At 56.0% G+C, this 21,927-nt stretch overlaps 5 protein-coding genes across 5 annotated transcripts; 2 read left to right on the forward strand and 3 right to left on the reverse strand.

Annotated features, from left to right (window-relative positions):
• Positions 1-2,415: 2,415 nt before the first annotated feature.
• Positions 2,416-4,232, reverse strand: DICSQDRAFT_153596 (uncharacterized protein). The gene is made up of 6 exons (XM_007363413.1): positions 3,941-4,232; positions 3,853-3,879; positions 3,711-3,791; positions 3,588-3,653; positions 2,873-3,529; positions 2,416-2,798 (listed from the first exon to the last, which is right to left on the reverse strand). Exons 1-5 carry the CDS (start codon positions 4,036-4,038, stop codon positions 2,929-2,931), a joined length of 873 nt encoding a protein of 290 aa, XP_007363475.1. The 5' UTR covers positions 4,039-4,232; the 3' UTR covers positions 2,416-2,798; positions 2,873-2,928.
• Positions 4,233-9,888: 5,656 nt separating this feature from the next.
• On the forward strand, positions 9,889-10,801 carry DICSQDRAFT_145236 (uncharacterized protein; the record flags this gene model as incomplete). The annotated part of the gene is made up of 3 exons (XM_007363414.1): positions 9,889-10,371; positions 10,429-10,561; positions 10,632-10,801. 3 exons carry the CDS (start codon positions 9,889-9,891, stop codon positions 10,799-10,801), a joined length of 786 nt encoding a protein of 261 aa, XP_007363476.1.
• A 303-nt stretch (positions 10,802-11,104) lies between these two features.
• DICSQDRAFT_54537 (DNA binding protein) lies at positions 11,105-14,125 on the reverse strand (the record flags this gene model as incomplete). The annotated part of the gene is made up of 13 exons (XM_007363415.1): positions 11,105-11,371; positions 11,426-11,587; positions 11,653-11,924; positions 12,050-12,298; positions 12,347-12,494; positions 12,547-12,700; positions 12,762-12,855; positions 12,914-13,187; positions 13,239-13,373; positions 13,440-13,533; positions 13,595-13,767; positions 13,828-13,965; positions 14,024-14,125. 13 exons carry the CDS (start codon positions 14,123-14,125, stop codon positions 11,105-11,107), a joined length of 2,262 nt encoding a protein of 753 aa, XP_007363477.1.
• Positions 14,126-15,180: 1,055 nt separating this feature from the next.
• On the forward strand, positions 15,181-16,242 carry DICSQDRAFT_54317 (uncharacterized protein; the record flags this gene model as incomplete). The annotated part of the gene is made up of 1 exon (XM_007363416.1): positions 15,181-16,242. One exon carries the CDS (start codon positions 15,181-15,183, stop codon positions 16,240-16,242), a length of 1,062 nt encoding a protein of 353 aa, XP_007363478.1.
• Positions 16,243-17,068: 826 nt separating this feature from the next.
• On the reverse strand, positions 17,069-21,224 carry DICSQDRAFT_167810 (hydantoinase/oxoprolinase; the record flags this gene model as incomplete). The annotated part of the gene is made up of 19 exons (XM_007363417.1): positions 17,069-17,147; positions 17,199-17,371; positions 17,431-17,613; positions 17,665-17,946; positions 18,015-18,087; positions 18,146-18,156; positions 18,216-18,410; positions 18,470-18,487; positions 18,542-18,598; positions 18,649-18,755; positions 18,810-19,062; positions 19,126-19,166; positions 19,238-19,351; positions 19,405-19,550; positions 19,602-20,283; positions 20,342-20,489; positions 20,629-20,711; positions 20,763-21,119; positions 21,197-21,224. The coding sequence occupies 19 exons, from the start codon at positions 21,222-21,224 to the stop codon at positions 17,069-17,071; spliced, it is 3,030 nt and encodes a 1,009-aa protein (XP_007363479.1).
• Between the last annotated feature and the right edge of the window lie 703 nt (positions 21,225-21,927).

Genomic DNA, 21,927 nt, shown 5'->3' on the forward strand with positions numbered 1-21,927 from the left:
ACTTACCATTGTCTCTCAGGATCACCAGCAGTTGCTAAGTCAACGATTAGCTCTACTAACCCTAACCCTGTCTGAGTTTGCGCACAGTAGCGTGTGTACTTCTTCCATGTATAGTAGTTTGCGTCCAATTATTATCGATCTTTGCAAACACAAACTCGCGAATCGTCTGATAATATGATAAATGACAGTTTCGTAGCGTCAGCTTGGGCATCCATGGTAAGGATTGCACCAAACGCTGACCATCTATGTTCATTAACCCAGTCAATAACGTACAATATTGGCCGGAGTTCTGCTGCAGTACGGTAATCGAAGACCGTACACTCAGCCAGAAGTGACGATCAGTGTCCAGGCGCTAGGTCCGGCCATTGCAGATCATACCTGGTGATTCCCGACCAGTTTTCGCCATCCCTTTGCCATATCTTGCTAATTGTGGTCGGTAAGATGGAACCTGGACATGACTGACCATTTGTTTCGCTTTTTTGCTGATGTGGAGGAGCACCACCCACCCGAATCGCGATTCTCTGTACTCGATTCCCTCAGTCCGACCTCGGATAAGCCCTCTTAAAATAGGTTATATGTCAAATTATTATTGGGGTTTGTCTTAGCACGTCTTACGAGCGACCCTACTGCTACTTGAAGCTGGCGGCTTCTCTACTTTAATCAGAATCACTGGTGTACAGATTCCCTCCACCTTCAAATGTCCAACCAGACCGAAACCCTTCCTTTCAGAAAGTCCGGCCGTCTCACCTGGCAACCTGCTGCTGGCTCTGGCACAAAGACCGGGAATTGAGTGCGCCGTGTCTTGGTAAACTGAATATATTCGCTATGCGGGCCCGAGAGCTGTAACAAGGCATAGTAGGGAGAAGAACAACGCGGCACACGTTGAGAAACCATCGCGCGAGGATGCATAGATTACCTAATTCTGATATCACAGACGCCCGAAGGCCTGACCGACTCAAGAATCTATCCTGGAATCGACCCGTAGAAACGTGGGGTGGTCAAAGTGCCCACACGAATTCAGGACGATTCCCTTCCACCGAATCGCTGCAGAATCGCTTGTCGAACCGTCCTCCGAAACGCCATCTTTGACTACCCCTAATGACGCGGAGTCCGATGATGACTTGTCGCATGCCTACTTAACATTCGCTGGGCTCGCGCTTCGATGGGTCCGCGGCGGAACCAAGGACAGAAACTAGAATCGTCTCAAAGGAATGTCTTCGAAGGGGGTGTATAGGAACCCGTCGGCGCTGTATGTGTCCAAGCAGGTGAAGGGAACTGTCGGGAAGGATATCCGTCAAAACAGGATGAGATACGGATAGTGACCATGTGGATGTGAGGAACAAACCAACACGAGCTGCAACCATACTAAGATATACACTAGAGGCGAATACCTTGCAACAGAGGCCGTGTTACTTCGGGGGAAGTGGCGGTGTGGGGCGAGAGGACAAGGGGTAAAACGCTCAAACGTGCGCCGCAAGCGCACCTTCCGGCAAGCATCGTAACAAGATGCACGGCATTCTGTTATCTGGAACGCATTCGAATAAAGCTCTGAATCGCGAAGACATAGAGGATTTGTGCCTACCCAAGGAAAGGACCTGCCGTGCTCTGCAGATATGTCAGTATGTGTGTACCTTTCGCGAGGCCGGGACCGGCGCTGGGTCACAGACTCGAAGACCGCCGCTTGGGGTGACACACAAGACACGTTAATGTCGATCCTTGTCGTTGTTGTATGTTGAGTGGTACACGCCAATGTTAATCGCAAGACTGATATGCCGACGGGGGTTGTGCCAACAACCCTGCACAACAAGTGCTGGCGCTCGGTGCCGACTGATTGTTTGTCCTTGTGTTCGTGGCCGCGTGCTCGACGCGTGGCTGCCACGAGGTTCTCGCTCCTCTACCCACTAGCAGATCGCTTTGCAAATTCAATTCGCCCTAAGTTGTTGTCTCATCCAGACAGCGACGTTGATATCATCCCGTCAACTGAGACCTTGAGGTCTAACCATGTGCGCACGAAACACTGTGTTACGTATGCTTGTTTCTGGTGTTCAGGCATCGGACACTCGTAGCCGTCGAGCCGTCGAACCGTTGCTGATGCACTTAGACTCACCGGGAGGGGCGGGGGTGCCTTGTCAACGAATTCAACTACATACTGACACCCCCGCGCGCGCAGCCTTGGGAGTGGGAAAAGCTCCGGGTGGACTCTACCACCTGCGCGCACATGGACCCGTTGAGTTTGCGCCACGATCTTCCGTGTCGTAATCCCGAAGAGGACGGCGAGGCGGTGACAAGCCAAGCGTGGTCACGCCCCATTGCGAACGTATCGCCTTGTCGATCTTAGTTCGCAGCACCTCCCGTGATTTACACGCGGGTTTGACGGTCCAACACACTTGCATTACGCCACTACGTACAATGACCGCTGTAGTTGCCATAGTATACCAAGCTACGTACTGCCAACAAGGACCGTGGTGCGTGCAATGGCCTCGAGACCCCGGACCACCAGGGGCCGATTCCTCCAGGACATCAACTTAAGACGCACGAGAGAAACCAAGACGCCATACTGTACAATACGATTGGACAAGGGTCTCAAATCCCAGGACGTTAGAGTGGGGCGTTAGAGTGGAGCGACAGTATCGAGAAGGGAGCGTGCCGAGCTGGTGGCCACATATATCGGAGCATTTACACTATCCCGAGAACGAGAGAGCCCGAGAAACCGAAACGCCAGCTTGTGGGAGCCATGTAAGTTAGCGGTCAAGAAGAGCGAGCATACGAGCCTCAATCTCCGCAGTCAAGGGACAAGCCTGAAACAATCAGGAGTAAGCCACCAGAGCACTCAGGGATGAAGGACCCCCCACGAAGGGAGACAGGAACGCACAGACGCGAGCCAGCCTAGCCATCGATCCAGCATGACACGACTCCAGAGCGATAGAATCAGCCGCTAGAGTGAACCCGCCCCCCCGCAGTGTTAGGGCAGAAGGCCTTGATGTGCCGAGAGAGGGTGTCGGCGCGCGCGAAGTCAGATCCGCAGTGCGGACACTGTTTTGTCATGTTGCGGAGGTGGCACTCCGCGATGTGCTTCCCAAAGCTGGAGGGATACATGTCCTTGCCGCAGCGCCCGCCCCAGAGGCACACGCCGCGGTTGCGATTGTCCGTCACAGCCACGCTGTGGTACTGACGCAAGTGTCGCGCGATGCCTGCAGGACTAGAATCCTCCAGGAGCATGCCACAGTGCTGGGACTCCCACTCGCATCGTGGCTCGCTAGGATGGCCGTGATTCGTAGACACGGCAGAGCTCAGCTGGTCCACACATGCGTAGGAGTAGCCTGTGGTAGATTGCCCAAGCACACCGCCAGCATACCGACCAGCATTCGCTATGTTCGAGTACGATGGTGAGAAGGAAGGCGTCGTGCGGTAAGAGTCGCTTTCCATGCCAGAATACGGAGGCAGAGAACGGTGCCCGTCCCTTGGTAAGTCGTAAGGTGCGGCATTCATGTGGGGAAAGGTGCTGCGAGGGCGAGTCATCCGGAGATCACTGAGCATGAAGAGACGTTTCAGCGGATCGTTGGAGATGAAATGAGGGCGAGGCTCACGCTATGGAAGGTTGCCAACCGCTAGTGTGGTTGGGGACGCCATGAGGGCTATACGTGTATGGCGTGCTATATGCAGAAGCGCATTGAACCAAACGACTCGACTTGCAGCAAGCTGTCACTTACGTTGTGTGTACGTATTGTCTCTCATAGGGGCCGGAATGGGTGGACGACGGGGAATTTGGGGAGTCTGGGGAGTAAGACTTGCTGTTTGTACGAATACATATGATTGAGTGTCCAGACTGAAGATGAATTACGGAGTACTCACTAGTCGGCGTGCTCATAGGGGTGGTCTCTAGTAAACGGGGATGGTAAGACGGGCAGGCTTCCACCAAGAAGTAACAAACGATGCGTACTCGTAGATCAGATCCAAAGGCATTTGCCGACTGCCAGAAGTGTGCCCCAGGAAGTCGCGACGTGTGGTCGAAGGCATCACAGCCGATGAGGATTGCATGACTGGGACGTAAGGGAAGAAGTAGAAGACAAGGGAGTCGTAGTCGGGATCCAAGGAGCGAGCGGGTTCCTTGACGCAGAGTCGTACAAGGTCTTTATAGCAAGGACTGAATGGTGCCGATGGGCCGCCCCTCGCGTCACAAGGAGTGACAGCGCACTGCTAGGGCACAGGCGATGAGGTGCAGAGGAAAGCGCAAGGGTGAGGGTTGAACGTTGACAATTGAGGACAAATATCATGCCTTACATAGTGTCCTGTTGAGCTGATTCCGGCAAGCCGCGCGCTGAGACTCCATTCGGCGACTCAATGTTCGGAGCATGTCCTCGGACTCTGGAACAGGAGGAAGCCGAGTACGAAGGCGTCAAAGAATTACTCAGGTCTTCTCTGATTCAACAGCGCGTGTGCACCCTGGTGCAAATCAGGCTAGTGACCGGTGACGATGCGGGGAGCGAATCTATCATCAGTTCATGTCCCGTTCGTCTGGCATTCCCAGCTTCAGTATGAGCACTACGCAGGCACCAGATCGTGCGAAGATGCCGGAGGGACCACGACCGGTTGTTGGCGGCCGAAATTGCGTCAAGGATACGAGAGGAGCACTCAGATGGACAGGCATTCTATCAGGGTTACAGCATGCAAAATCAAGCCCTCGTCGGCGGAACGACCGCTCGTGATGCCAACCAACGCGACGCTACATGCGGAAAGGCAATCCCCACAGCCGCACAGAATAGAGCAAAGATACAACAAGGTTTACTAGAAGGTAGGGCGAACGACAGATGAGCATGAAGCAGCCAGCTGAGCCTGTGCTCTTCAAGGTGTAGGAGCTCCTGCAGACTGCAGCGAAGAGGTCTGTGAAGAATAGTCAGAACTGCCCCCATAGACAGGCCTGCAAGCATAAGCCTCGAGGATGCATGGATGAACCAGTGTAATCGGGCAAATCAAGAGGACATGGCGGTACAAGCCCAAGTATCCTACGGTGCCAACGCCGCAGTGCGTGCGCAAAGGTGCTGCAATTGGGTGTAGGCGCCCTATATTCCGCATCTTCCCGGTCATATCCCGATACGTTGCACCGCCTCAACGCCGCAGGCAAATTCTTGAGGAACCCAGCGACAGCACTGAGATCGCCTACCTTGCCATCGTCCGACTCCATCTTTCATAGATGCGCTCGCAATATTGTTGATCGCACATACTGGCTCCATAACGAGACGGCGCGGAGCTGCTTCCTTTGCGCCCAAACCGACAACAACAGGAAGTGTCGACATTCACTCGATTCCTTCCAATTGCTAGCTCGGCCAAACGGTCTTTCAAGGCAGAGGCGCCATCTACAGGGCAGGTCTGTTTGGATGCCAAGCGACACTCCGTCGATGGCGCAGCTGTCCTTTGATTTTTGCTCTGCACCAACGGGATCTTCCTTCCTCTCGTCCGTGCTCCACGAACACATTACCCTATGGCAAGACTTCGTCATCTGTCATTGTTGGAACGTATACCTATCCCTCAGGGTCTATTGCGACAAGAATATCGCTGCTCGCCATTGGCCCAAAGGTGCCACCGCGCTTCCTCTTCTCCGCCCTCGGAGGTTTGGGCGGTGTCCAGGACGCCCATGTCTTTCCTCTTGAGACATTCCGAGGTATCCCGATTTACAATCCTGGGCGTCGTCCTCTCACGTTTATTATCGCCTATCTGCGCGCTGTTCCTGGATACCGTTCTTGCTGTACACTTGAACGCTGGTCGAAGGCAACGCGGGAGAACGGGTGGCACCCTCTTCCTCTTGAAATCTTCATAGCAATATGCCCCGCTCACGTATCCTCCAGAAGCAGGTGCATTCAGCGAACTTACTCTAGTAGTCGGAAGAACAACGAACGCTCCGAAAGCCGTCATTAAACTCATCGATATAGCCTCCCGGTATGGCGCTTCGTGAAATGCACGCGTTGCTAGTACCCAAGAGCATGGTGCGGTTGAATGGGGTCTTCGACATCGACGCTGATCATCGCGAATAGCGTCATCGCCTCCCCTGTACCGGGCTCTGTTTTGGCCTTCAATTCCCAAGCATCTACGCACGCCTACATGTGCATCCGGTATACAGGACAGGACCGGGTTCAGAAAATGGTATCCGAAGACACCTCATTGTCACCGGGCCCCGAAAAAGAGCGGATCAGGCTGAGGGCGAACCTTAACTTCAGTAAGCGCAGCGATGTGGGAACGCCCATTGCCTGGGCCGATCCCATTCCAACCACACTGCGACGTTCAACGCGTCGCATGTCCGTCTTTCTTGTACATCGATGCGATGCAGAAGAAGTGCTCACAACGGTGGAGCCCTCTTTCGTGTACTCGGGTACAGCCCAGGCCGAAGGCCAGTAGGCGGCAGGGTCGACAACACGCGTGGGCTGCAAGGTGGTGACAGGTACCGAAGCTCTATTCACTTCCAGGCCCTGTTTATCCGTAAACACCTTCTCTCGCGATCCAAACAGGTCATTGCCATTTTCCCGTCGAACCTGCTGCAGTGCCACAGCACAGGTCTTGCGGTTCTCGCTCGCCTCGTAGATGAAGTAGCCGACGGCAGGCGGCACTTTTTTGCGGTCTGCTGACATTCATATCTTGACGTCTTTGTACCACACGCCTTCTCCCAGGTATTGGGACGAGATATACGACAGATACAGAGTCGTTTCAGGCCTGCCCCCATGCAACGCCTTCCACCAGGCCCGGGCTCCAACTCAGCCTTGCGTCATTGTTCGATAGATCCTAGAGCGGTGGTCAATGACGTGTCTTAGGATCGAAGTTCCCCAAATGAAACTTTCAGGACTATAGGAATTCCTCTCCACTCCTCTATTCATTCTCTTTCCCCCACGTCTGTAGGATTGAGAACGACCCGCAAGACAAGCTTGATTAGGAGTCGCCACCCACAACAAGGGAGAGCGCCTGAACCACGTGGCCGTCGCGCGCCCATGACCTCAGAAGATTCCCTCCATTTGACCACCCCTGTGCGATTCGATATCGCGCTCACATGTCCTTTCGAAGTCAATCACAATATGATCTGACCAACGCCTCAACAGTCATCAGAGCAAGGGTACAGAAGAGCAAGAAGCTGACGGGGATGGCGGACTTCCTTGATCAAGAATGCGCGTACAGCTGAGTTGCGGCGGATCTAGGCGAACCTGATGACTCCCGCTGCAAGAGCCTACCGGCGGAGAATCAAGATGAACGCGGGTGCCGCTAGGATTTGTGGGTCCACGCCTCAATTGCCGTTCTAAGGGCCCGAAACGTGATGTCGGCGCGAGACTGCGCGTGGTCACATTTCCGAACAATAGCAGGTTCACGAAATCGCATCGACGTGGCCCAATACTGGGTAGCCTGCGACATAACTTTGCTGCACAGGCTCCCGTAAGTGGACACGTAAAGATGACCCCAGCGTTCGTGGTTTGAAGGGCTTGGAACAAACCTTGATGGCAATAGAAAGTGCATTGAGAAGACTAGAGCCGGAGGGCGATTGAAGAGGCGTCTTTGCGAGTCCCCACGTTGGGTCTCTTCAGATCACCAGGTGGGTCGCAGCAGGGTCGATGAATCAATGAATATGCGTACTATACGGCGGTGTAACATTACAGGCACTGAAACAGGCGCTAAGAGAAAGAAGTCAGTGCATGGAAACGAGACATCACGGAGCTCAATACAGTACTCAGCTAGGGTAGAATGTATTGTAGGCCTTGAAGATGGGGATACCTTACATAGGTTAAGCAACCAGTGCTGACATAGGCATATATTGTACAGGAGGTTGAAAAGCAAGACCTGTCTGGGACCAGTAAATCATAGGCGGCTTTGGAAGGTGGCGGCTTACTGGAGTCTGCGGCGGGTGCTAGTGCACGAAAGAAAAGAGTCCAAGGGAATAGATGAGCGGAAGCCCTAGACATGGTTGCATTGATGAGAACAAGCGCGGTATCACCACCCCACACCCCTTCGACGGGACTCGACCACTCCCCGTCCTTGCGTGTTGGACGACGATCGATAATTGGCGCTTCATACACCAGCGCCAGTACTAGTAAAGTGCCACATACCGCTGCACACTACATAAAGGGAAAGAGCAATGCGGTCAGAGACGATCTAGGAGACAGAACTCTGTCCATGTGACGCAACAGGGAAACGCACCCGTTGGGTGTAGCGGCAGCCAACACCTCCCTTGTAGGTCGGCGCCGCTTGTCTTGACCCTGTAGCCTCTAAACTTGAGCGCGATACAAAAAGTCGTGCCACTGGCACACGAGCGGTTCTGGGCGGCAGAACACCTGCCCGCAGAATCCGCAGGAGCGACAGGCGCTCTTGAGGTGACAGGTCGCGACATGCTTCCCCATCCCTCCGGATAGAATTGTGCTGCCCGGAACACACTCGCCACCCTAGGGGCCCGAGTGCGCTTCTTCCCGTTATGTCCCCCGTGCCAATGCTTATCCCGTGGTGTTCGCGAAGATGGGCAAGGACTGCCGGAGTCGTGTCATCCCGCAAAACCTCGCCACATATGGGAGTACTATCCCATTGGCAACGAAGGTATTTGTCTACGGCCGCTACTAGATATTGTAAAGCAGTTTGCTCAGGAGCGCAGCCAGATGGGGGTAGAAGGGCCAGTGTGGAGGTGGGTAAGGCGGAGGATTGTAGATTGCGCTGGGTCCTTGCAACGCGAGTCGACGGACTCGGAAGCCACTGGGCCTGTTTGTGCCGAAGACAGCGCGGCCAGGCGTCTCCTGCCGCATGGGGTTAGTTAGCTAGGATGGTGGCAAGCGGCGTGGGTAGCGCTTCATATAGTGTTCGAGGAAGAGTATGGCGTAGAAGGCCAAAGTCGAGTTAGGAGCAGGGAGGAGAGGGGCGGCGATGGATATGATCGCAGCTGATAGACGCGAAAGACACCTGGTGCCCGCTGACATGACTGAGACTAGTTTCTGTCAACGGCGCATACACAAAGTGCCATTCAACTTACTTACAGGTAGTGTCAAGACCTGCGGCTCTGTGTTGATCGAACGTTTGACAGCGTCCAAGCAAGGAATGTCAGATAAACAACAGGAAATCTGGGGGGGGATGAAGGCTTACAGTCACAGTGAGAAGATGTCTTCAAATGAACAGAGAAGCATCCACTGGGACTGCAGCGTACGATATGAGCGTCACGATCACGGCAGTGCCCGATATCCCGACAGTATCCTGCCCCTGATGCCAAGTACTCGGACTGATTATGGTCTTTTGTGTCTGCTCTGCCTCGTTACTTCTCCATGCAGGGCCGCCACGGCCACCACGCCTTGCAAGCAGCGTCAATTGGACGAAGCTTACTCTGATGTCCCTGAAGTCATCCCTTGAGAAAGCTTCAGTACTCGTGCTCAGGCTCTGACACGTAACGCGTGAAGGTCAGACTCACCACTAGACCAGGAGATTCAGATCTGAAGCTCAGTCCACCTGCATTGAGGTGCAAGTGAGGATTCGTCAATGTTTCAGGGTGTTCGCAATCCGCGCCGTCTGCAGGTAAGGAGGGCAGGCGTTTTATCCTGGTTCATGACTCAAATTGAGTTGGAATGCAACACCTGTTTGATTTTCTGGTAGCCGGTCCTGCAAGGGTATGTGCGAGCTTCCTCTCGGCCTATGATTGTGTGATGGGTACGGGAGTCCTGGCGCGTTATGTGAGGACCGGGTGAAGTGAACTCGCCACGGAGAATCGGGGCGGCGTCCCGAAGGACAGATCACGTGCTGTGGGGTTTTGTGCGCGGCGTGACTTGTTGAAGTCACACGCCGCCGCGTCCATTAGTCGCGTCCGGCGCCTGCGCGTCTCCTGCAGCTCTGCTCTTGCCCTCGATCATAACCACTTCCACGAGTTCACACAATAGCATCGCCAACATGCAAGCCGCAGTCTGCCTGCCTCCGACGACACCGACTCGTTCTGCATACTCCTCGCCGACGAACTACTCCCACCCACCGCTGCGTTCATCACCCCTAGCCAGCCCTGCGTCCTCGCCCGCCGCCCGGGCTGAGGCGCGTCGCCGCTCCCACTACAAGGCCAACCCATTCAGCACTCCAGCGAGTCATCGCTCCCGTGACACGCACGCGCAAGAATCGCGTCGTCGCTCATCGTACACCCCGAGTATCTTCGTGCAGGGCAGCTCGACCCAAGGCGCCAGCTCAAGTGCGCCGACAGAGGAGCCTCCCCGGAAGACGTTCCTCCGCGAACGGCTCAAGGCGAGGTGTCTGGAGCGTGCTGCGCAGAAGCGCGAACGCGCACTTGCGCGGGGCAGTCGGCACCTTAGCAGCGACCGGAGCAGCGACGGCATAGACGAGATGATGGAGGACGACGAAGAGGAGGAGGTCATGCTCAACGACGAGGTACGCACTGTGCTCTGCTTCTATCTTGCTATGTGGGTTGACGCAGCGCTGTTGCAGTTATTTCGGCGGATTGTAGACAGCGCGAAACGCAAGGAGCGCCATGCCTATCGCCTGTCTTACGCGTATGATGTCGGCTCGTCCTTTGATCCGGATATGGAGGACCCTCAGTCCTGGGAGACCGAGCTCAATGGTGCGTTTCTAGGATACGAGTCCCCGTCATTATCTATGATATGTGGCCTAACTGTAGATGGATACTGCAGGGTCCAAGCCGTACTCCACGGAGCCAGACGACCTCCTCGAGGAAGAACTCGAAGCATATGCCGCTGAGGCGGAGTTGAACCTGGACGACCTCCAGGTCGAGGACATCTGGAGTCTCAGCGACTACGAGGATTTCGGCCCGACGACCCAGGACGACATGGATACGGATTGATTCGCTGTCTCGCTATCGTTGCATTTGCTATATGCTGCGCTGTCTACATATTTTCAAGGATTCCACTCTTTGCGATCATGCAGTACATACCTTAGCAACACAGGCCTATACGTAATCGTCCCTAGAGGAGTGCCACCCTTGGCATTCCGTACGCGCTAGCGGATGCAAACCACCGGAATTTACGGCATGGCAGCACGACTCAGCATTATACTGTACAGTAACTAGCCATCTATGTATAAATAATACCCTGACTCGCGCTGAAACATCGAACCATTGTGCCACATCGCTCCGTCCTGTCGACCCTTAGCACCTCTCGAAGACGCGGTACAGGTCTGGCAGGTCAGCCACCTGCACGACATCGCGATCTAACAGCGACTTGGGCGGGACAAGGTACCGCGCCATCGCGGGAAAAAGGACATGCTGTATCTGCCACAGCATGGCCTTCTGAGCGTCCTGCGCCTGGTCTCTCGCGTCCGCGTCGCACTCGGGGAGAAGGGGCTCTGGCACGTAGAAGAATGCGAGCTCACGGAGGAAGGTGCCAAAGCATTCCTGCTCTGCTGTCCAGTCCACCTGTCCACAGGAATTGTTCAAGGCGTGACTCATGCGACATATGACTGCACTCACCTGTGGACCAAGTCGCATCAGGAACAGCGGCAGCTTATCGAGGTTCGGGGTGTAGTCCCGGAGGAGCATGGGGAGCGTCTCGACCAGCCCCTCCTCCGAGATCGCGAGGTTGAAGTACTCTTGCAGCATATCCCGTCTCGCCATCACGATCTCGACGATTTGCTGCAATGCACCATCCGCTTAGTACTCACGCACGCAAAGCAGAGCAGTAGCTAACGGGCGCCTACTTCGACGACCTCGTCCTTACTGAATCCGCTCTCCTCCACGCCCTCCTCCGCGTCGACGGCCAGCGATACAAGCGTGCGCAGGTTCGGCGGAGGATCGAGGCGAATGCGCGAGAAGTTTCCGAACTGGCGAAGCCCGAGCTGATAGAAAAGCTCCGCGGCAAGCGCGCCGTGATTCAGGAGGTACAACCGCGTGTTGTGCTGCACGAGCGACAGGCACCGGGGCGCGTCCACGACGCCCACAAAGGTGTGCTTCGCGAGGATCTCGCTAAGCTCTGTGTTTGCGTTTGTGGGCAGAGGAAGGAGGAAAGGGAGAAGGGAAGGGAAGGGAAGGCGGTAAACGGTTAGCGCTCGCTGATCTGCGGCCAGTGGCAGGTTCATGGAATGGAGCGGCACTGACGATGGTGTCTGGCTTTGACCACTGCGGCGCGTAGATCCCTGACGGACTTGAGGAAGCATTGAGACTCTTTTATCTCTTGTGTCCTGAGAACTGGGGGTGTTCCTGGAGATGCTGCTCCATCCGCCTCGCTTTCCTTGCTCGGTCGTTGGGACGGGTGTGCGACGGGAAACATTGAGTCCAATGTTCTGTCTTTGAGAGAAGTCCGGACTTTATGATGAGAGTACACTTTGCGCTTCGTGGGGTGAGACGCTAGGGGCTATGAGCATTGGTGCGGACTGTACCGAAGACGTAACATACCTGCCGCTGCGGCTTCTCCTTCAGGCGGATTATCTTGACTGTCTTCGGCAGCGCCTTCATCCTCATCCGCGTCTTCCGACTGCGCTTTGCGTTTACCCTTGGCCTTCAGTGTACCAGGAGGTTCGGCGATGCCTCCAGTCAAAAGCGTCTATGCATGCATAAGCATTCGCAGAGGGGGGCTGATGAGCTGCACATTGTACCTGGTACTCGAATGTCCTCGAGTGGCTTTGGCCAATGAGCGCTTCTTGCATAGCGTCCGCTATGCGCTCGATGATCGCGTCCTCGTTGAGAAAGTGCACTTCTTTCTTTGTTGGATGGACGTTGACATCGACAGAGCGTGGGTCGATGTGTAAGCTACAGGGCATCGCTTGAACACTACACGCACACCAGCCGAGGACACACGGGACCTACTGACCTCAGGTAGACAAAGGGCGATGCGCCTTTGGCGAGCACCCCGTTGTACGCCGCTTCGAGCGCTTTCTTGATCCTTGACGATTCCACCAATCGGTCTACCCCACAATGGTGTCAGATGCGTATGCGTAGCTGACGAACAACTGACAGCCTCACGGTTGATGAAGAGCAACAGCACCATCTTCTTTGCTTGGTAGTTTGCGTTAGTGAAATGCGCTTCTGCGTTCCAAGCTTCGGCATCTTCGTCGTTGTCGTCGTCGCTGAGCTGAATAGGTGACGTAGCGCGAGCCTTTCCCTTCCCTTTACCCTTGTCGGACGAGACAGAGACATTGAGCAGTTCCTTAGCCAGGGTTTGACCATAGAGGAGCTGAATCGCTTGCACGGTCGTGGACGATGAAGGCGTAGAGACGTCCGGCGATGGTGTGCCAACCTGTACCACCGGTCATTTATCTGTTTCATGAAAGAGTGGCTCCAAATTTACTTTTTTGCATGTGAAGGATACATGAGGATTGTGCACGGCATATTTGGTTACCACATCGAGGATGCGCGTGTACTCCTCGGAGGAGCCGCGAAGAGCGGAGAGCCTCGTAGGCGTGTTGTAGAAGAGGTTCTCTACCTTCGTATCGTAGGGAGATGGCGGTGAACATGACTATATGCGCATTCTCTGGGTAAATACACCTACGGTGATGGTTGTGCCGTCGTTGCCGGCGCAAGGCTTCGGATCCTTGCTCGTACCGGGCTTCACGGGGACTAAGGCACCGTCTGCGTAGACAGCTCTGAAATTTCAGTTAGTACTCAGCACAGGTGAAACACTCCGGGACAGCGTGCGCAACTCACTTCCAGGCACATGTGTCAGTCTTCGTCTTTGTGACGACGGTCAGGTTGGACACATAGGAGATGGAGGCAAGCGCCTCTCCTCGGAAGCCGTACGTCGTCAGCCGCTTCAAGTCTGAGAACGTTGAGAGCTTTGACGTCGTAAAGCGTTCTGCCAGGATAGGCAAGTCGTCTTTCTTGCAAAATGAATGTATGCATGAGTTACTGACGATCTAGGCGCGAACAGACGTACGCACCCGGATGCCGGAGCCGTTGTCTTGAATTTGAAGCAGTTTCATGCCGCCGTCCTTGACGGTGATCTTGATAGACGTGGCACCGGCATCGAGACTGTTCTCAATAAGCTCCTTGAGTGCAGACGCAGGGCGGTGGATGATCTGTTTTCGCCAAAAGCGTTCATATTAGCATATAAAGCAAAGCTGGCGTGGCACACACCTCGCCAGCAGCAATGCGATTGATAACGGACTCCTGGAGTCGACGTATGGGGCGAGGGCCGGGTGGCGGCGGAGACGCAGAACGAGGAGCGGTCTCGGCCATGGGGATTTGCCACCAAGAAACAATGCTGGGATCGGCGCGATCGGGGTTGGGTCGAAGAAGGTTTCGACGATCCAGAAGTGCGAAACGAGGATTAGAGTGGAGTTCCCTCCCGCAAACGCTTCGCTGAGTGGCTGGGTATGCCGCGGAGACGACGACAAGCTTGCAGATGGCGGGGTCTGGATCAAAGACAACGCAAGGCGGCCAAGCTGCCGCAGCCGCAGTGGCCCAAGGCGCGTCTCAACGCGTGCCGACGCGTCCACATCGGGCAACACGTGAAGACCCCCGCATTACGTAATGCGAGCTCTTGGGGAATGACCTCGGCGGTGATCTCCGTTGGGCGAGAGACCAGGCTCACTCATCTTTCCCTCGACAACACTCATCGCACCACGACCACCCTTCCCTTCGACGCGAGCAACAGTCCCTTCTCGACGGCGGCCAGCCTTTTGGCACCCTCGACGCGGTTCCGAGCCTGCTCCGAAACATATCCCGATCAAGCGAGCGTCTTCGATACCGCCTCGACACCAACCCAATTCCCTTCATCCCGACAATCCATCTCGCTCATGTCGGAAAGCATCCAGAGCGACACGGAGGCACCCTCAACGCCTTCGAGAGGTCGCCTCCCGTCGCGCTATCCTGCTGGTCTATCCAAAGGCGAGCCCGGACGCGTCCCGTTGCATAGGCGAGGGACTTCGAGGACGCTAGAAACCATGGAGGACCTCCTACGCGAGAACGGATACAAGGAGACCAGGATTCTCACCCCTGAGGCGGAGCGCATACAGGCCATGACCGAGGAGCGACGGAGGCAGTCCACATGGAGGTTTCGACAGTTGCTTGCCGGATGGCTCCCCGGTGCGGGCGAGAGCGAGCCTATGACGGATGACGATGGAAGCACTCCTGGCCCTCAAAGGTCGCGAATGCCCGCGACTCCCACCCAGACGGCAACATATCACTCCACCCCGAGCTCTCCGCTCGCTCACAAGCGGCCGCTTGAACCGGTTCAGGCCGTCCACCCCCTCTCCTCCCCGAATTCTGCATCGTCCACGACCTTGTCCTCCATGCGTAGCGGAACGTCCTCCGAAAGTCGCACGGTCAGCTACCAGCCCACGCGTCGTGAAATTCATGACCGTATCCCCGCTATCCGCGCTGAGACGTCATCGGCAAATCTGCGGACCTACGCGCAGGTCTCTGCTGCAGGCAAATATCTTCGACACATGGCTTCGACCCCCAACATCGCGAAACCTCCTGCGTCCTCCTTACGCCGCGCGCCCAGCGAACGCATATCTTCTCTCAACGTCGAGCACCCGCTCCCGTCGTCATGGCTCGAATCCGTAACCCAAGCCGTCCTCAGAACGAACGACGGAGCTGCGCATATAGGTGGTCCGATCTCCCGTCCCTCTAGTCGTCAGTCTGAACGCCCTTTACGCGCCTTCAAGGAGAACAAATTCCTCCTGGACGACAAGACCCTTAGACCTTCTCAGACTACTGGTCGCAGTGCGTCTGGTCTACCGCCGAGCGCTATCCTCTACCTCCAACCCCCCCGGACGGCGCCCAGCGCCGTCAACACCGCGCACGTTACGTGCAGATCAGCGCCGGGCTCGCGCTCCACGTCCCGCGCCGGCGATCGCCTGCAGGGCAACGGGTCTCTGCGCGGGCGCAAAGACCGCCACGACCGAGCTCGCCGCGGATCCCGGCCCGCGCCCACGGACCGCGTCCCGTCGCTCGCCTCTACGCGCATCGAGAACGACGCGTGGGCGGGCATGCACTGGCAGGACGGCAGGCGCGTGCCGCTCGCGCAGCTCGAGGACGCGTCGTACGAGGAGGCGGTCGACTCGGACGACGACGACGAGGGCGAGCTCGACCTCGCGCGCCTGCTCGTCCCGCCGAAGCGCCAGTACTCGATCCAGAGCCTGCGCAAGCACCTGCACGTCGCGCATGCGCAGACCCGCGCCGCTTACCCACGCTCGGAGTGGGAGGAGGAGGGCGTGGCGACGAGGGGACGCGGCCGTCGAGTAGACATCGACGAATCCGACGGCTACCCCACCTTTGAGCGGACGGACAGCCCGAAGCGTCGGAGGGGCTTGCCTGGGGCTTGGGGCGCCCTGGGCAACGGGAGGTAGTCGGGGGTCCCTCTGTTCTGTTTCCTGTCTGGTCTCCAAGTTCAACATCTCATCCCGGGACTGTCGCAATATTTACAGTTATTTGGTCGCTGACCATCCGTCAAGAGCATCACCAATTATACTACATTACATTCGCGCATACACCTACAAGAAACGCACTCGTTCACGCCTGCCACATTCAGCATCCAGCTCCATTATGTATCATGCATTCCTTTTCGCTGTCCGGATCCATGCACGCACTGTTATCACTATCGCATCCACTCGTTCAACCCTGCTTCATCCATCGTCAGACCGTCTCATAATGGATACTATCACTACTAGTAGCAACCCACCCCTGCCATTGCCTCATTCGCTCGCCAATTCCGCACTTCGTCGACTTATACCTCGTTATAATCTCCTTGGTAGACTACCCGGCCTCTGTTGACTGTAATGTGTCCTACGTCTATTGGCCCCTTCGCTCTGCTGATTCACGTAGAAGCAGGATGCGTGTGTACAATAATCCGTCGCAGTATGTATTCTATATGTATATATCCCGTTCTCTCCGGATCATCGGCCGTGTGCATCTCCATGTGCCGGAGTATGGGGCAGGTGAAGTCAATCGCTTGACAGGACATGGAGTTCCCCCGCCCGAACCCCAGGTCATGTGAAGCCGCTCAACGGACACATACATACTGACGATTACCCTGTCAGGGAGTATCAAACTTGGCCCTATCATGAGCAACAAATATTGGATTCGGGTACATTCTATAAGGCCTTCTCGCCCTGTCCTCCGGTCTGCATCAAGTCTAGTGATCACTGAGGACCTGTGGTATGGCCTACAAGGGCATCACAGCGCGGCGTATTCTTTCACTACACTCCGGGGTTCCTTGTAAGATGCGATAGGCGTGAACGGGAGGTCGCGCAGTCTAGGGATCCACGTTAGAACGTGAACGGACGAGCCAGGAAAGAACACACACCCGAATGCTCCAGGACCTCCGCACTGCAGTCCCTCTGGAGTGGTGGTCCAGCTCGGGTGTCCGGCCAGCGCGATCACGGTGACACGCAGGCCGTACCTGTAGTCGGGCGTCCCCAGCGCTGCGCCGTTTTGAGAGTCCAGCACGGTGATCAGGTCCGGGACCGTGACGTGGATCTGTTGGAGAGCATGAAGGCGCTAGAACGGCAGCGCGATGAGTGCGTGTGACCCCGCACCTTCTGCTCGCCATTCGCGGATTCGATATAGGCATACAGGTTCTCGTTCTGAAAGGGAATGACGAGACGATCGTCGGGCTTTACGGGCAGCGTGAAATCGGACGCTGAGATGGCGTCTTCTTCCTCCTCTTCCAGCAAGGGTGCGATGGTCACTTGGCCCCACGTAAATCCCTTCCGCACTTCCTGGGCTGCTCGTCAGCACGACCAATCGACCAGTGCAAGCAGAAGCTATACACTTGCCCGCTGAACGTCGACGATCTTCCCCACGAACAAACATGAACCATTCTGCAGCTCCAAGATAGCCTTCGGTACGTATTTCAGGATGTTCTTCTTCCGGCAAAGTGCAATCGCGCGCCCGATACGCCACGCCTGCGAGACAGTGTGGGGCACGCCATACTGCGTACACGTCTTCCGCGAAAGAGGCGCCATGCTGACGCCGCTTTTCGAGCCCATCTCGGTCGTAACTGTACGCAGGATATCTTCTACCGCTTTTGGATTCCGAGCTGTGGGGAGGACCTGTGGCGCAGAAGCGAACGACGGTTAGGATAACGGTCGACGGAGGTTATCTGGCCTTAGCGACGTACTAGTGTGTTCCCTATCCCGTCGGAGAGCGCACATGGCCAGAGACCGTTCGGGATGCCATACGCACCAGGCAATCTGATCGGGTCGCACTTAGCTGACTGACATTGGTCAATAAGGGGTCGAATCGACTCACGTTTGGTACATCTAGGGAAGGCGGCATCCAACGTGACTACAGACTTTGGTGGAACAGAGAGAAGACGTACATTTGGATACGCCCTACCCATGAGGTCGCAGTCCAAGACGGCCTTGCCCATCTCTGCTGCGACGATCATAGGCTGGATACCATTTCCACCGCCTATTTCCTCGGAGATAGAACCCCTGAAGTCCTGTACTCCGAGATATTTCAAGAGTATGCGAGCAGCCGCAGGGATTTCATCTCCGCCTTGGAGTCGTTCGACCTGAGACCAGTGTTAGCCGACATGTATGTGGCACGCGATATCTCGCGAGGGACACCCACGGCCACACTAGGAGAACCCTTCGATTAGGCGAAATGAGCTGCTTAGCTTGCGAGTGAAGGCAAGATCCATACCATGAAGCCGCATCGAATGAATACGTCTTCCTCTGGCACATCCTCAGGGTCCAGAACCTGTTCAAGGATGTCACAAGACCTGAATTTGGCGAAGGTGCGAAGCTCACAAAGATCTCCTTCCCGTCACGGAGAGCTTGTCGCGCCATTAGGAAAGGTGGATACGGCGAACCGCCACCTCCCGTCCCGAGTACGCCGCATCCCTCAGCAATCCACTCTGTCGTGCGTCAGATCTGGTCTTCGAGGTATTGCACGAACCGCAGTGCCTTACCTAGGTCCAGTTCAGTGAGCTTCCAGGATCTGTTTGGGAGTATGGTGGGCTTGTACGATTCGATGTCGATCGTTTCGAGTGACTGGTTCTCTTCAACATGCTGGATTTTCTCGAACGACTTATCAGCCTCTTCTACGTCCGCGTCGTCTGTGCTGTCTGGCGGCAGGATGCTCCCTTCCAGATCGGCAATAGCTTCAGGGGACAATTCGCCCGCGGCTTTGACGATGATACGAGTGGCCTGGTTGGTAACGTACTTCGGATGGCCCAGACGTCAATATCACGTATTCTCGTCCCATACACCAGGGGAACGAGGTACCTGAACGGGGATGTTCGCGACCTCCACGATCTTCGTCGTAGCTGAGAGACAGAACGCATTATTAGCATGCCGCGAAGCCCTGACAGCCATGAGGCAGGACACGAGCACGCACCCGGACTTGCGCCGGACGAGATAGCCTTCTTGATGGCTTCCAATTTGATGCCCTCCACAACGGTGTGAATGTCCCGGCCAGCGAGCAGCTCGATCGTGTCCACTTCTCCCGCGACTGTGACGTCACCGTTAATCTCGCGAACGGGTGGCTTGCGGTCAGGCACGTACCCTTCGCCATAGCCGCGCCAACCGCGTTGGCCACGCTGAAGAACGGCGGTCGGATGATCTCCTTCACACCGGCCAGCTCGTCGGGAGCTATGATACTGCCTCCTCCGACCAGGAGCACGGTGATATCCTCAGGCGATGTCTTCATCCTATCCGATGGTGAGCTTGTAGAACGAGGCAGAGGTATTGAGCACCCTCACTTGTCGATGATTCCTTCCAGCAACTTCTTGATCCTCCGCATGCCCGAGGCGACAGTCTCGGCAGACACGTCCGACACCCTCTCCCTTTCGCCCAACTCAGCCCGTCCGCTCGCGACGACCAAATCCGTAGCGGTGAGCACGCTTCCTCCAAAGACTTTCGCGTCGCGCGTGAGGTTGTGGCCCACGGAGTCCGGGCCGACCGATATACGAGAAACGCCTTGCGCAGACTGCGAAGGCCGCACGATGGACCCTCCGCCCAGGCCGATCGACTGCACGTCCGCCATGGTGAAGTTCGTCCGCACGCCTCCGACCTCGATGAAAGACGCAGCCTGTCTCGGAAACCCCGACGGGAGCAGGACGCCCACGTCGGTCGTCGTCCCGCCGACGTCGACCACGATCGTCGACTTGCGGCTCTCTGAAGCCTTGTGGTCGTCCAGGCCGGAAAGGAACGCGGCGCCGCGCATGGAGTTCGTGGGCCCTGACGCGAAGGTGCGGATCGGCAGCCGCGCTGCGGAGGCTGCCGTCGTGAGCGTGCCGTCGTTCTGGGTCAGGAAAACGGGGCAAGTGAGGTTGAGGGCATGGATCGCCTTCTGGAATCCACGGATTGTGCGCTGGGCGAAGGAAAGGATGGACGCGTTGAGGATAGAGGCGTTCTCCCGCTCGAGAAGGCCGACTTGACCAACTAAAGAGAGGACAGGATGAAAGGACGCTTCACGAGAATCAGACTATCAAGATATTACCGTCTCGAGAGCAGACCACGTTCACCGAGGACCCAAGTTCGCGCTCCATAATCATCTTCGCTGCTGCTTCGTGCTTCCCCTCGTTGTCCAAAGGCGAGTATACCCCGGAAAGGACGATCTGAGAAGACGCCTCTTTAGCTTCCGGGATCTAACGAGAATGGGATAAGTGCAACAAATATAGCAGTGTCCTAACTGGACTGCTGAGTAGAAGTAGATGGCGCGACAAGTGCGAGACGGATGGGTCTGAGGCTGTTGCAAGCATAACTGCTTTGTCAAGAAGTTCTTACGTTCTTCAAACCCTTATCTCTGATGATGGCGCACTGGGCGACAACTTGCTGCTCGTTGAGAGGGAAAATCTCTCTGCCATCGACTGGAATCACGTCAAAGCTGGTTCCTAACGCGAGAAATTCAAAGCGCCTACTTTCGAATCCGCCATCAACGAAGCCAACATGTCCTTCTGTCAGTGTGCGCAGATGCTTGGGGAAGTCGACGAAGGGGGGACATTGCCTAGTGTAGGGACCACAAAGACGGATCACAGCAACTTTGGCGAGCCGACGTGCGTCTGCCTCCAATACAGCGTTGATGAATGCGGTCGTGCCGATGCTGACAGAAGTGACGTCGGACGACGATGCGCCGGCGGACTTGAGCACCTCCCGGATAGCGTTCTCAATGCCCTTTGAGACATCGGGCGTTGTGGGTGACTTGTAATGGGCGAGCACACCACGGCTAGGGTCGTTGAGGCGTGTCACGTCGATCAGGACACCATCAGTATTGGTTCCTGCGGGGCATGTCAATTGAGACTAAACCGCGACCACGCTCCCGGGAAATGGATAGACGAAATGAAAGGATCCCCACCTCCGACATCGACTCCGATGCGTAGCATGTTCAGCAAGCTCTTCTGGACTCTCTACTCAGGACAATGCGGCTGCCGTGAGGCAGAAAGAGGTCCTGGAGCGAATATCGCAGATTCAACGATACTCTCGGCTGGAGATACTTCAGTCAGATGGGCTTAGATAACGTGTGCAAACGCATGGATTTGCCGGGTGAATCCGACTATTGCATATGGAGGAAGCCTTCCATGGGCTATGACTGGCTGCGACCATTCCTCGAGCCTACAGTGCTGTTCCCATCAGCTTCATACAGAATATCGCATACAATAACAGGAGTCAAACATGAAGCAGCCTGCACGGTTGGAGATGGAGAGGAGGGAAGACGGCGACGTCATGAACAAATTCAGATAGAATGCGAGCGTGAGTGCATATCTGGCGCTTCGTGCTCGGGGCCGGCAAGCTAACCTGTTATCCGCTGTATTGGGCGCAAATGCAAGCCCTTATCCGGGATAACATTCGCCAAACGCCTGCGCACATAGATGTGGCAACCGTCTTGCCATCGCCGCCGACGCCCAAGCGGAAAGGTGAAAGGCACCTAAGATGATACCTGAACGGGCATGGTCGAGCGGGGGACAGGCTGGGAAGGCTGGGAGCCCCCAGAAGACCTGCTGGTTGTTTCGCCATGTCCCGTCAATCCCCGTGTTCAGGCTAATATCGTTATAAAGCTTCCGCCGTCCAGCTCTCATGACACCCGTT

Source organism: Dichomitus squalens (genome assembly GCF_000275845.1).
Source record: "Dichomitus squalens LYAD-421 SS1 unplaced genomic scaffold DICSQscaffold_6, whole genome shotgun sequence".
Lineage (NCBI taxonomy): Eukaryota > Fungi > Basidiomycota > Agaricomycetes > Polyporales > Polyporaceae > Dichomitus > Dichomitus squalens.